The sequence below is a fragment of the Miniopterus natalensis genome, chromosome 2 (genome assembly GCF_054644295.1).
Source record: "Miniopterus natalensis isolate mMinNat1 chromosome 2, mMinNat1.hap1, whole genome shotgun sequence".
Taxonomy (NCBI): domain Eukaryota; kingdom Metazoa; phylum Chordata; class Mammalia; order Chiroptera; family Miniopteridae; genus Miniopterus; species Miniopterus natalensis.
In genome coordinates this window covers 21,488,132-21,502,129 of record NC_142082.1, presented here as the reverse complement: position 1 = coordinate 21,502,129, position 13,998 = coordinate 21,488,132, and the positions used below count along the sequence as shown (strand labels likewise).

The 13,998-nt window shown below is 34.6% G+C and overlaps 1 protein-coding gene across 1 annotated transcript in view; it reads right to left on the bottom strand.

The window, feature by feature from the left end:
* Nucleotides 1-13,998, bottom strand: part of LOC107526291 (A disintegrin and metallopeptidase domain 3-like) — a 98,855-nt gene that overhangs the window by 22,975 nt on the left and 61,882 nt on the right. Inside the window, exons 14-17 of the mRNA XM_087814185.1 lie at nt 7,094-7,192; nt 3,041-3,236; nt 2,218-2,308; nt 1,743-1,926 (exon numbers count right to left, since the gene is read on the bottom strand). Coding sequence (XP_087670311.1) covers nt 1,743-1,926; nt 2,218-2,308; nt 3,041-3,236; nt 7,094-7,192 — 570 coding nt within the window. The remainder of the gene's footprint in view (nt 1-1,742; nt 1,927-2,217; nt 2,309-3,040; nt 3,237-7,093; nt 7,193-13,998) is intronic.

Below are 13,998 nucleotides of genomic sequence, written 5' to 3'. Positions count from 1 at the left end.
ACACCTATAAAACACCTATATAAGTTTTATATATGTCTAATCACTATGCTGTACACCTGAAACTAATAAACTATTGAAAGTCAACTGTTATTAAAATATAAAATTTTAAAACAATAGCTCAATATTCAATGACGTATTTATTTAATCACAAGTTAGGTGAAACAGTTTCATGTTCCTTCGTCATATATGTTTAATTTCATGAGATTTTTTTGCACTGATGTATAATGAGAGATAGGTATGTATATGAGTGTATATAAAGGGAAGACATATTACTTTATGATGTTGTGGATACAAAAGGGGCCATATACTAAACCTGACAAGCTCAGGGGAGGCCTGCATGGTGGATCTTACAAACTCAGAGGCCAAAAGTAACCACACAGAATGGTCCAAAACTAAAACTTTCTAGCTAAAAATGTGTCAGTGTGACCTACGCTATCTTCCTTGACAAAGTCAGCTTTTAACTGAGCCTGCAGATTGTCTTTTTGCATCTAAAATAACATACCTATGGAACGTCAGAGTAATCTCCTCTTCCAGACCCCTCAGGGCACAGCCACTGCACCAGAGCAGTAGACCACAGAACCCCTCATTACCTTATTCCCACACACCATCTCTATGTGCTGTAAATGTTCATTATTGACTATCCTGTACCCACCATTGTATAAGAAGTATGTGTCTATTTGTTTTACTTTTTATCCAGTCTTAGAGATTTCCCAGCTTTGCTTTCTCCAGCTTCCCTAAACTACCACCAACGAATGTGAGGTAGCCACACTTATAGTTTCTCCTTTGATTCTGACACATAAAATAAGCAATAAAACTGCTATTCCCCAGAGCATTTCCTTTGAGATTTTGCTTCCTGGCAATTGTTGTGAGTTTGGTTCAAATAAACTCTTGTAAGATTTTTCTTAGATTGGACATTCTTTTGTGGAAAATGTAGTCAGTACCAGTATGTTCCTTTGTGATTACTTTATTATTTTTGCGTAAAAATGTCTTTTCCCATTCTGAAATGTTTACTCAATTCCCCTTTCTTCTTATTTTTCATTCCTTAAAATACTGTTTTCAATATAAATTATGTTAATTAAAATGTAAGATAAGTATACACGTTTAATTTTAATAATCTTTCGTCAACTATTTTTAGTGGTAATACTTTCAAAATCACTTATCTATTATGTTTCTAATATTTTTTAAGAAAAAGAAATGAAATAAAGCTTAGATGCTGTTTTATTATTGTGTCTTGTGGGAGGGCCAAATTTTTAACAAGTATACTATGCTTTTGGAGAAAGAATTAGGGGAGTAGGCTAATAAGCAAATAAATGTTTTACTTTCCTTATAAACAAGTCTCATCAATTACAGTAACACTAAATACTTGTTTGTTTTTGTTACTGCTGTTCTTATTATTCAGATTGCTCTATTCCACTTTTTTAGTGTATTATTTGATTCTTTTTTAGTTGTTTGTTTACACAAACTATTGCAGACCAAATCCTAGCCTAATGAAGAGGCTTCAACTTTCAAGTGTGAGAAAACCAGTTTGAATATCTACAGCAAAATTCATAAAAAATGATAGGAAAGCAAGTGTTCCTTTGATCAACAGAAAGTCTAATATTTGAATATTAAGATACAGGAGCCAGTTAGTAAAATTGTAAATAAAAAATCTTAACCCCTCTCTCTGTCTCTTTCTCTCATGTGCGCAGGCACACACACAAACACACACACCATATATAGAATCAAGTAAAATTTATATTTACCTTATTTTGATCACATATAGTACCATCCTCTACAAAGCTTTGATCTGGACCTGGAGTTTTTCTTCTTTTAGATGCTGACATACATATTTGGCCGCCAAGGTAAGTGTACTGAATATCATAACTTGTGGTTGATGCTATCTTTGTATGTGTCCAGTGACAAACTATCTTTGCACAAAGGGTATTTCTGGAAATATAAAGCAGAGAAAATTTCCCATATGTCACTCTGGGGCACAATGTATTAGGTAAATAACAATTCAAAATATGAAGATAATTCAAAATGTTACTCAGATCATAACAACAAAGCTATTCAGAGCAGACACCATCTTATGAAGTAGAACATATAAATTCATCTGTATGTACTATATTCATCTCTCATTTGAATTAAGTGAATCATTGTAGAAAACACATACACACAAAAATACTCCCACACACAAACACATATGCATTTGGAAAATGAAGTTTTTAAAATACACACGTTATAACACAGCGGTCGGGAAAACAGTTTCCAAAGTTATCTCCGAGAAAATTGACTTCTTCTGCACATAAATAACTAGAACCTTTAGAAACTAAAAACATAAAATTACAATTAGTCATTTTAAAAACATAAAACTAAAAATGTGATACATTAATATAGAAACATCTAGACAGCAGCAATGTCTAGTCAGTGCCATCTACTACAAATTTTTGATGTTACTTAGTGGCTCTTCAAGAATGAGAAACACTCCCTAAAAACTACCCACTTGAGAAAATTTGGTATCATCTTGCAGAAATGACAACACAGTCATTTGCTCTCTTATCTACAATTCTAATAATCTGCTTCCTTTGACCAGTCACCTGAAATTTTACTAATGTCCTATTGTCTTTATCCTATACTTATGAAGCCAACTTTGCTTCTTGACATAATTCACATACTTTGATTTGCAATTTTACTTTCAAATTTGGATTTAAATAAACAATGACTTTTCTTGTGGCTTATAGGGTGACTTTATAAAAACACAGTTTAAAAATGAACCCCAGCCCAGCCAGTGTGGTTCAGTGGTTGAGCGTCGACCCAGGAACCAAGAGGTCACTTGTTTGATTCCTAGTCAGGGCACATGCCCAAGTTGAGGGCTTGAACCCTGGGGTGGGGGTGGGGGTAGGGGTGAGGGCAGGGCAGGGCATGCAAGAGCTTGCCATCAATGACGTTTCTCTATAATCCATGTTTCTCTCTATATCCCTCTTCTTTCCCATCTCTCTAATAATCAATAAAAACATATGTTTAAAAAAATGAACCCCAGAAAAAAACCCACAACTATTACATTTTCCAAATAACTCCATACACTGTCTACTCGGATCTCGGCATATTCCCTTATAGCAAAAGGCGGTTTTATTACTACATGGTTCATAATCAAGAGATTTCATATCATCTACACAAAACTCAGATGTTCCAGTGCAATATTCTGTAAAATCACATGGATCTTGGCTTATCCGACATATATGTCCTCTTGGGAATAACTGTGAGAAAAAGAAAAACAAATAGTGTGTTTTTTGGTAATACATTTTATCCAAAGATCTTAAAGTGCTTCACACATTACAATTAATCAAGTCTTACTACTACTCCAAGCAAGGTATTACTATCAGCTATGATAGTTTAGATCAACTGTCATTATAGTTAAGAATGATGAGAGATTAAGTGATTTGTCAAAGATCATCCACTACTTCAGTACTGGAGAGGTACAACTCAGGTTCCTGACTTACGCTATTAACATTAAGCACAGCCCCTGTGCATGGTATCCACTGAGCACGGCACCCTTCTTTTGAAATAATTTACGATATGCTAACCTGTTATGAAGTTTAAGTGAACATGAACATAATGGCATCAGTTCATGTACTCATACCCAACACCAAATTTGGAGGCAAATATGCATGTAATTTTCTGAAAGATGGGGAAATGTTAAACACATAAGTTAGCATCATTATTTTTTCTCATCAGAAAATGTCATGTTACCTTTAAAAAAGTGTTGAACTCTCTCATTGTTCCTAATAACTTCAAACGTAAGAACAAAGGGAAACTGAAAAGTGGGGGCTGCTACCAAAGCAGCAGTTCTAGGACGAAGTCTTTTCACAAGGTTGCTCAGGTTTCGTGATTGCACCTGACTGTTTGAGACAAAGGACATTGTTGATTTCTTTTTTTGATCTTTCTGAAACAAATATTTTTGTAAAGCACTAACCAAAAATGTAAGAAGATTAAATAAGAGAATTGTGTTGGTAACTCTCATTTGGATTCTATTACGTTTTTAGATACTTAAGGAAAATTATAAATTTACTTCTAGAGAAGTAGACTGGAAAGAACCCAAATACTCATCAATTTTCACCTCATTTTTTAAGAAGGGTCTAGTGAAAGATCTCATAGTTACAATGCTGTGGTTATACTAAACACTTCAAGATAAATAGAAAATATCTAATATCAAACTATGCATATTTATTTTTCAACTTTTGACTCTTGGGGACTAACCACACACCTGAAATGCTGCACTAACTCAGAGGCTAGTCTTTACCATATTTCTAAAATATTGCTTAATGGGCTTCTTTTTCACGTCAAGTAATTTTTCTTTCAGGACCTATTCCACCTCTACCACAAGAGGTTATAAATCATGAATCTGCTTCTGACTCAGGATGATAATCAGAACACTTCTCCCTAGACAGTGAATGGAACAGTGGTGGAAATTTAACTCAGCAGGGTCAGTCTTGCTTTCCTCCATTACCAAGCACTGAGGCAGATGTTGGGAAAGAAAGGATCTTTCTGTTCTTCCGAAATATTGTACCATGAACTAGAAAAGCCAGGAGGTGCAGTGAGCTCTCGGCATTATATATGCAGAAACCTTGTTTGAGACCTGTTAACAAAAATGTGAGGCTATTGAATGGGTGTATAGAATAAGACCTCTATCGCTCCTGCTTGAAATGCTCACCTGAGCATGAAGTTAGACTCATCTTTTACCTAAGCTTCATAAGTGTCTGTTTTCCTTTGCTTGGCTATCATCAAGATACAACCTTTTGGGACAGCATGGGTGGACCTAGAGAGAATTATGCTAAGTGAAATAAGCCAGTTAGAGAAAGAAAATGCCATATGATTTCATATACTTATAAGTGAAATCTAATGAACAAATGAAAAAAACAAGCAAAATAAAACAGACTCAGACATAAAGAGAACAGAAGGACAGCTGTCAGAGGGGAGGGGGGTTGGGGGCTGGGTGAAAAAGGTGAAGCGATTAAGCAGTACAAATTGGTAGCTGCAGAAGAGCCAGTGACGCAGTATGCACCATGGAGAATACAGTCAAGAATGTCAAGAAAACGGTATGGGGCCAGGTGGGCAGCAGGGGGGCAACTCTGGAGAGTGCTGTTATCTGAAACTGGTGTGGCATGGCATTGAATGTAAACTGTGGCTGAAACACACAATAATTAAAATGAAATAAAATAAAATGAAATAAAATACTGAGTAGGTAGTGTGGGCTGTGTTTTGATTTATGTTCTTTACAAAACAAATTCTAGAATATTTTTATATTTTTATTTTAACTACTCTTTAGAAAAAAGAACTCTTCAGCTTATTCTTCTAAACAGTGAAGTTATGTAATGTCAAATTTTTTTTAGTCATTTTTGGTATTTAAATAACAAAAGCTATATATCTAGAAGTTATCACCTTTGCTGTTTCACTATGCCACTAAAATTATAGTATATCTAAAGGGTGAAATGAAAACAATATTAGCAGGAAACTTTATTTCAAATTTTTAATAGGCTTGAATCTAAAGTCTAAATATAGTTAGAACTATCAAATCTTTCAATATTTTCACACATAAAGTCATGTATAATGAATTCATAATAAACATCATTTTGTACAAATTAAAAAAAGATACAACTGACCAATACATAATTGGTCTTATACCGTACCAATTAAACTTTTAAAATTACATATAGAAATGTCTGAGTACTAGTTAGAAACAAGTTAGTCACTGTTATGTTTCAGTAAAACAGCTGGTTAAACTTGTCTTCCATATTTTTGCACTTGTATTTGTGCCTCTCTAAACAGAAATGTTATTTTTAAAATACTGGATAACATTGTTAAATTTTGGAAAAGCATTGGTGGAAACTAGCCTAACTGAAAGTAGACAGAGAAGAAAACAGGAAGGAAGCCTTTTACACCATGGCCAATAATGAAAGAGCAGAGTATAAGACACTTGTCAGCCATAAATGACATCAAAAGCCAAGTTCTGTGCTATAACACATAATAAAATTAATATAAACTAACAAAGTGCCTTTATCTCTTGCCCTGAAGCCTTCCTTAGCAACTTGTACTGTGAATTTTCAGTCAACCAAATGAACAGATTATCTCCATTTTAAAGAAATATACTTTGGGATGTAGGTAAAGGGCAATGGACTCTTTAGAAAAGTCTTATTGCTCAGTCCCACTGGTTTACAGACAAAGGTGAAGATGAGAGCTCTGCTGAAAGGAAAAACAACAAGATTTACTGCTAAGAAATAGAAATCCTACACTGGCCTCTACATTCATGTGCCTTAAAAACAAATGACCACTGGTTCTAATTACTAGCCCACAGAGTAAAGAACAAATATTGAACAAAGTAGAATAATGTTGTGAGAGATTTCATTGACACAGACAAAATGAATCTGGCAAGAAAAATTTCTCATTAATCAGCTTTTATATTTGTCATAGACTCCTGAAAGTGACACTAAATGAGATGCTGCAATGATGTAATCCACAGAAGACAAATCCTAAACAATCTCCTCTCAGATGTGGCTACAGAGAAAAATTGAATGGAAAGCTTCCCAAGGGAAGTCAATTCAATCCACTTCTAGGCCAGGAGTCCTGGCCAAAGGTAAACCTCATTGTTTTATATGCTACATATTGCTGACTAAACTACATAGGTTCCTTTTCTGTTATTTTCAAAATGAGATTTTAAAAAAATGACTCTCTCATTCAAGCATCACATGCCAAGTGTGTGGTGGGTGACTCATTTATCATTTTGTCATAAGTTGTTTCATGATGCAGAGCGGCAAACAGGCATGACCAGGAGGAATATATAGCACCCAAATAATCTGGAATTGGTTTCAATGCAATAAATAGATGGATCTTGAGTAGAAATTGAAACAATATAGTGAGTGATGGAGCTAAATAGCAGGAAGAAAAACACCTAAAGACATCATCTAAATTCTAAAACGAACTGTGTATGAATCGGGTACATAAACTAACATATTTGAAAGATGTGTAAACACAAGTTTTTAAAAAACTAAAATAGAAAGAATGCCCAAGAACACAAAAATTCCATGAAGGTAAACAATGAAATATTTTGAAAGTTTACCCGACAATTTTTACTATTACAGCATGGTCCACTGCCACATTCTGCAGAGTGACGCAGTTCACAAGTTGCCAAGTTACAGCATTTTTTGAAACGACACTCCTAAAAGTAAATACAATCAAGTTAAATAATAGAAATTTTCAATCAAATAGATAATTTTATTTTTCAAAATATACTAAAGTTTGTCTCTAAGTTAATCACAGTTACAGCGTAATTTTTACTTCTGTATTATTTATAACACTGCTTCATTAAACTTAATATATTTTCAGTATAGAAATCAATTGTAATAAACTATTCATGATTTCATGGTTAAGAAACTGAACTATTAATAATTTAATACAACTTCTTTCAATCCTCTTCAGTTTTGTAAACATATTTATGCACAATGAACTTTTAGATTTTTTTCATTGAATAAATTCTAAGTACCTTTCCATATTACTGAGTCTTCTCAAGAAATAATTTTGGGAATATATAACAAGTTATGATAGTGACAAAATCGAGGTTTCTAAATTATAATATTTTGGTACTGTAAAAGAGGATTCAGAGGAAATTGTCATTATTATATTTTAGCTCCAAATTTTATACTAAAGATTAACTCAAAAAGTTTTTGGAGTCATGGAGTACAAAAATAGTACATGCTCTTTATAATAGTATACTAGGATTTTGTTCTTTTTATACACTTGTCTATTCTATGAAAGAGGGATGTTTTTCTAGAATGATAAGAATATTTAAAAATTAGTAAAGTTTATAGGCAAACATAACTAAGCATTTATGTCTATTTCAATTTAATAATTTTACTAATAACGTGTTGAAAATTTCTCACATATGCACATTCTGGTTTACTTTATATTTCTATGTGTTGATTTTGGTTGAGGTATTCTGTTTATTTCCTATATTTGTAAGTACTTGTATATTAATGATACACAATTCAAAAACTGAGCTAGTCAGAAAGAAAACAACATAAATGAATATAATTCAGAATGCTTTTGTGATCTTGTTCCAGATTATCACAACTGCCCTTAACCTAAGGACTGGATACCCACTTTTTATCAGGAAACTTTAATCTGAGACTTGTTCACTTTGGAGGTAGGCAGCTTTGGCCTAAGATAAACTTTTGAACAGTGATATGATTCCCCTTAGCCACAATTTATTACATCTGGGGGTCTGCCTTTATTATCCAAAGAAAGACAAAACTCTCTTGTAAACTCTCCTAGGGCCCATAGCTTCTACTCTGATTGCTGGATCTATCATATTGCTGGCCCACTTGATGAAAATCATTAGCTGCTCCTTTGAACTCCTCGGAATATTGATTCCTTCCTACAGGGTTCCTTCCTGCATTTACATCTTTCTCATGTTAGTAATCCCTGCTTTCAGTCTCTTAAGACTTGGATCTTGACCTCATATCAGCCAAATGCTGCTGCTGAGGTTGCTACAAATGCCTTGGTAGAAATGATTTTGCCCAGATGGCCAATGTACTGGATCTACACATGCTGTGATAGGAGAATTGTTCTTTTCAGAAAAACTGCGGTCTGTTTGGCAGGGAACGTTTAAATCCATTCAAGGAGTGTGCTGATTGCTGACTCATCTCAGTGGAGTAAAGGAACAGTTAAGTCTGCAATTGTTCTTCCTTCCTCCTGGATCCTCCTGCAGTTTTTCTGACTCCAGGGCTTGGTGAGAGTGTGTTCAGCTCCAAAACAAAATCTCCATTATTGTGTGAGCCATTTCCTGTGATGTCTCACTCTTTCTATACTTATTCATATACTGTGTGTGTGTGTGTGTGTGTGTATTTGGTGTGCATGCACAAAAACATGTATGTATTATATTAATATAATATATTAACACATAACTATAAAAAATACAATTGCTCAATAATTTTATGCACATTACATGTTGAAATAATACTATACTGGACATAGTAAGTCACTATATGTTATATAAATTAATCACACCTATTTCATTTTGTTTTATAAATGTGGCTACTAGAAAATACAAAATACATGTGTGATTAAGATTATATTCCTAACAGATTACATTGATCTAAAGAAACTCGAATGGAATCAATAACTGAATTTGGCAAAGTTGCAGTAAAATATTCAAACTACAAATATCTAGTGCATTTTTAAGTCTGAATAATAGAGAAAACAAAATTTTTAAATATATGATTTAAAGTATCATAAAAATTTAAAAACATAGAAATAAAAATTTTAAAGTTTATCACTAAAAGACTTGAATATTAGGAAATACTGTTGAGAGAAATTAAAAGAAATAAAAAGTAAAGGCATATATCTCCATTTCATCTAACCTCAAATTTATCTAAAGATTCGATGAAATTTCTTCTGTCTTTTTGTTTGCAGAAACTGAAAAAACAAATCAGATAGTCTTCCTAAAACGCAAAGGGCCAAGATTACCCAAGACAATCATGAACTGGAATAATAATGCTGGAGGATATATAATATCATATTTCACCAGTTAATAAAAATTCACAGTGTTTCAAGATAGTGCCATAAGAATAGAAAAAACAAAAACTCATAAATGATTACTTGATTGATGACCAAGGTTGATTCATAGCACTGAGGGAAGGACAGTCTTCAAATAAAATGTGATTTTTAAAAATTTTATATTCTTATAGTATATATGAAAATAAATTACAGGTGAAATGATATTAGAGTAATGGCGGCTTGAGAGATCCCCTTAGTCTCTGCCCTTGAAGCTTCAGCAATTTGAATAGTTATGAATCAACAGAGGATTCTCTGCTCAAAGCACAAATATGCACATTGAAATATCTAAAGGTGGGCAAGTGGGAGCAAACAGGGAACAAGAGAAGGGAAAAGGGTTGAGACAAGCCACAGACACAGCCCTGCAGTCAATAGCTTACAGAGGGAGAGCAGATAAAGGGACGCAGCTAAGGCCAGAAAATGGGAGAATCCAGTTGTGGCTGGCATTCCCTTCAGCTTGGCAAAGCAAAGAGATTCTGCAGATATTCCTGCAGAATGAGCTGCGACTGAGTCTAAGGATCTGGGAAAGGACACAGCATAGGGTGCAGGGACGGCTGATGGGCGGCTGGCATTCAAACAGAGAAAGAAAGCCATAGAGCCCTGCCACCCCATAACTTCCTGGAGCTTGCCTCCCTTCACCCTTGGTGTCTGGTTTTGAGTACATTATCTCGAAACCTGAAACTGTACAGAAGTATAACTTTTTTCCTGGAGTAATGGGTGTACCCTGTACCTGGTCCCAGGGTGAGGGAACAGGGAAAACCCCTAGAGAGGTCCAAGGTTTCCATTACCAGGAGGGCAAGACAACATAAAAGGCTGTAAGATTCCCCCAGCCCACCCCACCTCGACACATCACTGCTACACTTATGGCTGAGTTTGGCTGTGGAGGACAGCACTGGCATTTCACAGAGCTAAAAAACTTGTGAATCAGTGCCACCTACTGGAAAAAAACAAAAAGGCCTATTCATATATCTGCTAGAGAAATGCCACTCATACACAGATGCTTAGACAGAGAGGAATCCATCAAATACCTTACATAACGAAGATAGCAAGGAGGTCAGAAAGAAAATGAAAAAATCTCCAAAAAAGCAAACTAGAGACATGGAAATATGTGATATAAATGACAGAAAATTCAAGATTGCAGTTCTGAAAAAACTCAAAGAGATGTGAGAAAACACAGTCAGGCAATTTAATGAGATCAGGAAATAAATCAACCAACAAAATGAGTACTTTCCCAAAGAGTTTGAAACTTTAAAAAAACAATCAAACAAAAATTCTGGAAAGGAAGAACTCAATAAAAGAGGCCAAGAATGGCCCTAATTTGTGTGGCTAAGTTGGTTGGTTCTTTTCCTGTGCACCGTAAGGTTGCTGGTTCAATTACAGTCAAGGCACATGCCCAGGTTATGGGCTTGACCCCAGTAGAGGCCATGCAGGAGGCAGTTGATGGTTATATCACTCTCAAATTGATGGTTTCTCACTCTCTCCCTTCCCCTTTCTTTCTCTCAGGAAAAATTAATTTAAAAATTTTAACGAGATCAAGACTGAACTGGTGAAGATAAGAAATGAGCAGAACAGATGGAGAAAAGGATTAGTGATACTGAAGACAGAATTCTAGAAATGAGGCAGAGGAAAGAAGAGACTTGAACAGAAAAAAAAAGTGAGAATTCTAGGAGAACTGACACCACCAGAAAGAACAATATAAGAATAATAGGCATGCCAGAAGAAAAAGGAAGAGAGAAGGGAATGGAGAGCTTATTCAAACAAACAGTTGATAATTTCCCAAACATATGGAAAGAACTAGAACCTTGAATCCAAAAAGCAAGCAGAACACCTATTTACATCAATCCAAAGAGATCTTCTCCAAGGCACATTGTATTAAAACTGTCAAAAATTAATGACAAAGAAAGAATTCTCAAAGCAGTCAGGGAAAAGAAGAAAGTAACCTATAAAGGAAAGCCCATTAGGTTATCACTGGACTTCTCAGCATAAACTCTACAAGCCAGAAGAGTGTAGAATCAAATATTCAAACTACTAAAAGAGAGAAATTACCAGCAAAGAAAAAAATCCAGCAAACTTATCCTTTAGATATGAAAGAGAAATAAAGGCTTTTCCAGACATACAGAAACTGAGGAAATTTATCACCGGAAGAACCTCCACTGCATGAAATATTTAAGGGGGTCATTATACCTGAAACAAAACATAAAAGGTCACAAAATTACAAGTAAGGTCACCAACAATCTTACAGCATAAGTGGGAAAATTTGTGACAACAAAAACATAAAGGGGAGGGAGGTAACGTCTGAATTTGCAAGGGAGGATGATTAGATGCATTCAAAAGAAAAAGGACTACTGTATGTATATATATTAAACTTTCTTTTTCATAAACCTAATGGTAACAACACACACAAAAAACAAAACCTAGACACATAGTTTTAAAAAAGAGCAACACAGGAAAGAAGTATGGGATACCACCAAACTAAAAAGACAGACAAAAACACAAAGGAAAAGAACCAATGGAAACACACAGCTGCCAAAAATCAAAATATAAATGGACTATAGGAAATACTCATATATCAATAATTACCCTAAAACTAAATGGCTTAAATTCACCAATAAAGAGTCACAGAGTAGTACATTGGATCAAAACAAACCCCAAACATATGCTGTCTTTAGGAGGCACATTTCAGCTGCAAAGACAAAGTTAGACTCAAAGCGAAAAGGTGGAAAATGATTTGCCAAGCAAATAACATCCACAGAAAAGCAGGTGTAGCCATATTTATATTTGACAAAACAAATTTCCAGATAACAAAGATAATTAGAGGCAAAGATGTACATTTTATAATGATAAACGGGACACTACATCAAGAAGAAATAACACTTCCTAATACATATACCCCCAATCAGGGAACACCAAATTATATAAAGCAACTACTAACAGAACTAAAGGGAGAAACAGACAAAAATGCAGTCATAGTTGGGAACCTTAATAATCCATTGATAGCTCTAGATGGATCATCCAAGCGGAAAATCAGCAAAGAAAGATTGCCCTTCAATGACACATCAGACGAAATGGACATAATTGACATTTACAGAGCCTTTCATACCAGAACATCAGATTATACTTTCTTCTCCAGTGCACATGAAACATTCTCAAGGAGAGACCACAAAGTAACTTCAACAAATTCAAGGAGATTAAAATTACACCAAACATATTCTGTGACCACAATGCTCTGAAATTAGAAATCAGCAGCAAAAGGGAAGTAAAGAAACCCACAAATATGTGAAGATTAAACAACATACTACTAAAACAATGACTGGGTCAAAAAAGAAATATAAGGTGACATCAAAAGATATCTAGAGACAAATGAGAATGAAAATACAACATATCAAAACTTCTGGGATGCAGTGAAAGCAGTAATAAAGAGGGAAGTTTATATCATTACAGGCCTATCTCAAGAAACAAGAGAAATCCCAAGTAAACAACCAAACATTACATCTTAAAGAATTAGAAAATGAGCCCTGGCCAGGTAGCTCACTTGGTTAAAGCATCGTCCTAATAACGGCAAGTTTGTGGGTTTGATCCCCAATCAGGGCACATATAAGAATCAACCAATAAATGTATGATAATTTGAAACAACAAATCAATGTCTCCTCCTCTTCCCTCTCTCTCACTCCCTTCTGCTCTCTATCTAAAATCAATTTTTTAAAAAGAACTAAAAGAACTAGGGGGTTAGGAAAGATTGGGTAAAAGAGGTGAGGTTATTAGCTAAAGAACATATATGCATAGCCTATGGACACAAACAATAGTGTGGTGAAGGCCAAGGGAGGCCGGGGAGGGGCGGTGGAGGTACGCAAAGGGGGATGGATGGGGACATCTGCAATAGTGTCACCATAAAAAATTTTTAATAAAAGAAAATAATAAGAAAAAAGAACTAGAAAAGGAAGGTCAAAAGTAACCCGAAGTCAGCAGAAAGAAATAAAAATTACAGCAGAATTGAATGACAGAGAAGAAAAAGACTGTACAAAATAATAATATTTAAAAAGCTGGCTCTTTGAAAAGATTAATAAAATTGACAAACTCCTGGCTAGACTCACTGAAGAAAAAAAGAGAAAAGACTCATATAAACAAAATCAGAAATTAAAGAGAAGTTACCACAGACATCACAGATATACAAAGGATCGTACTAGAATATGATGAAAGGCGATAGCACATTCACTTATCAGCATAGACCCTTGAGAAATGCAGGCAACAGGTGCAGCTGCAGACATGCAAGAACAGTCAAGGTCAAGATGAAAACATAATCACTAATGGGGGGAAAAACATATCTACTAAATCACTGAAAATAAATAGTGGGGGGAAAAACACAGGTCAAAAGAAATAAGCTAAAATTAAATAAGAAAACAAATGTGACAAAAT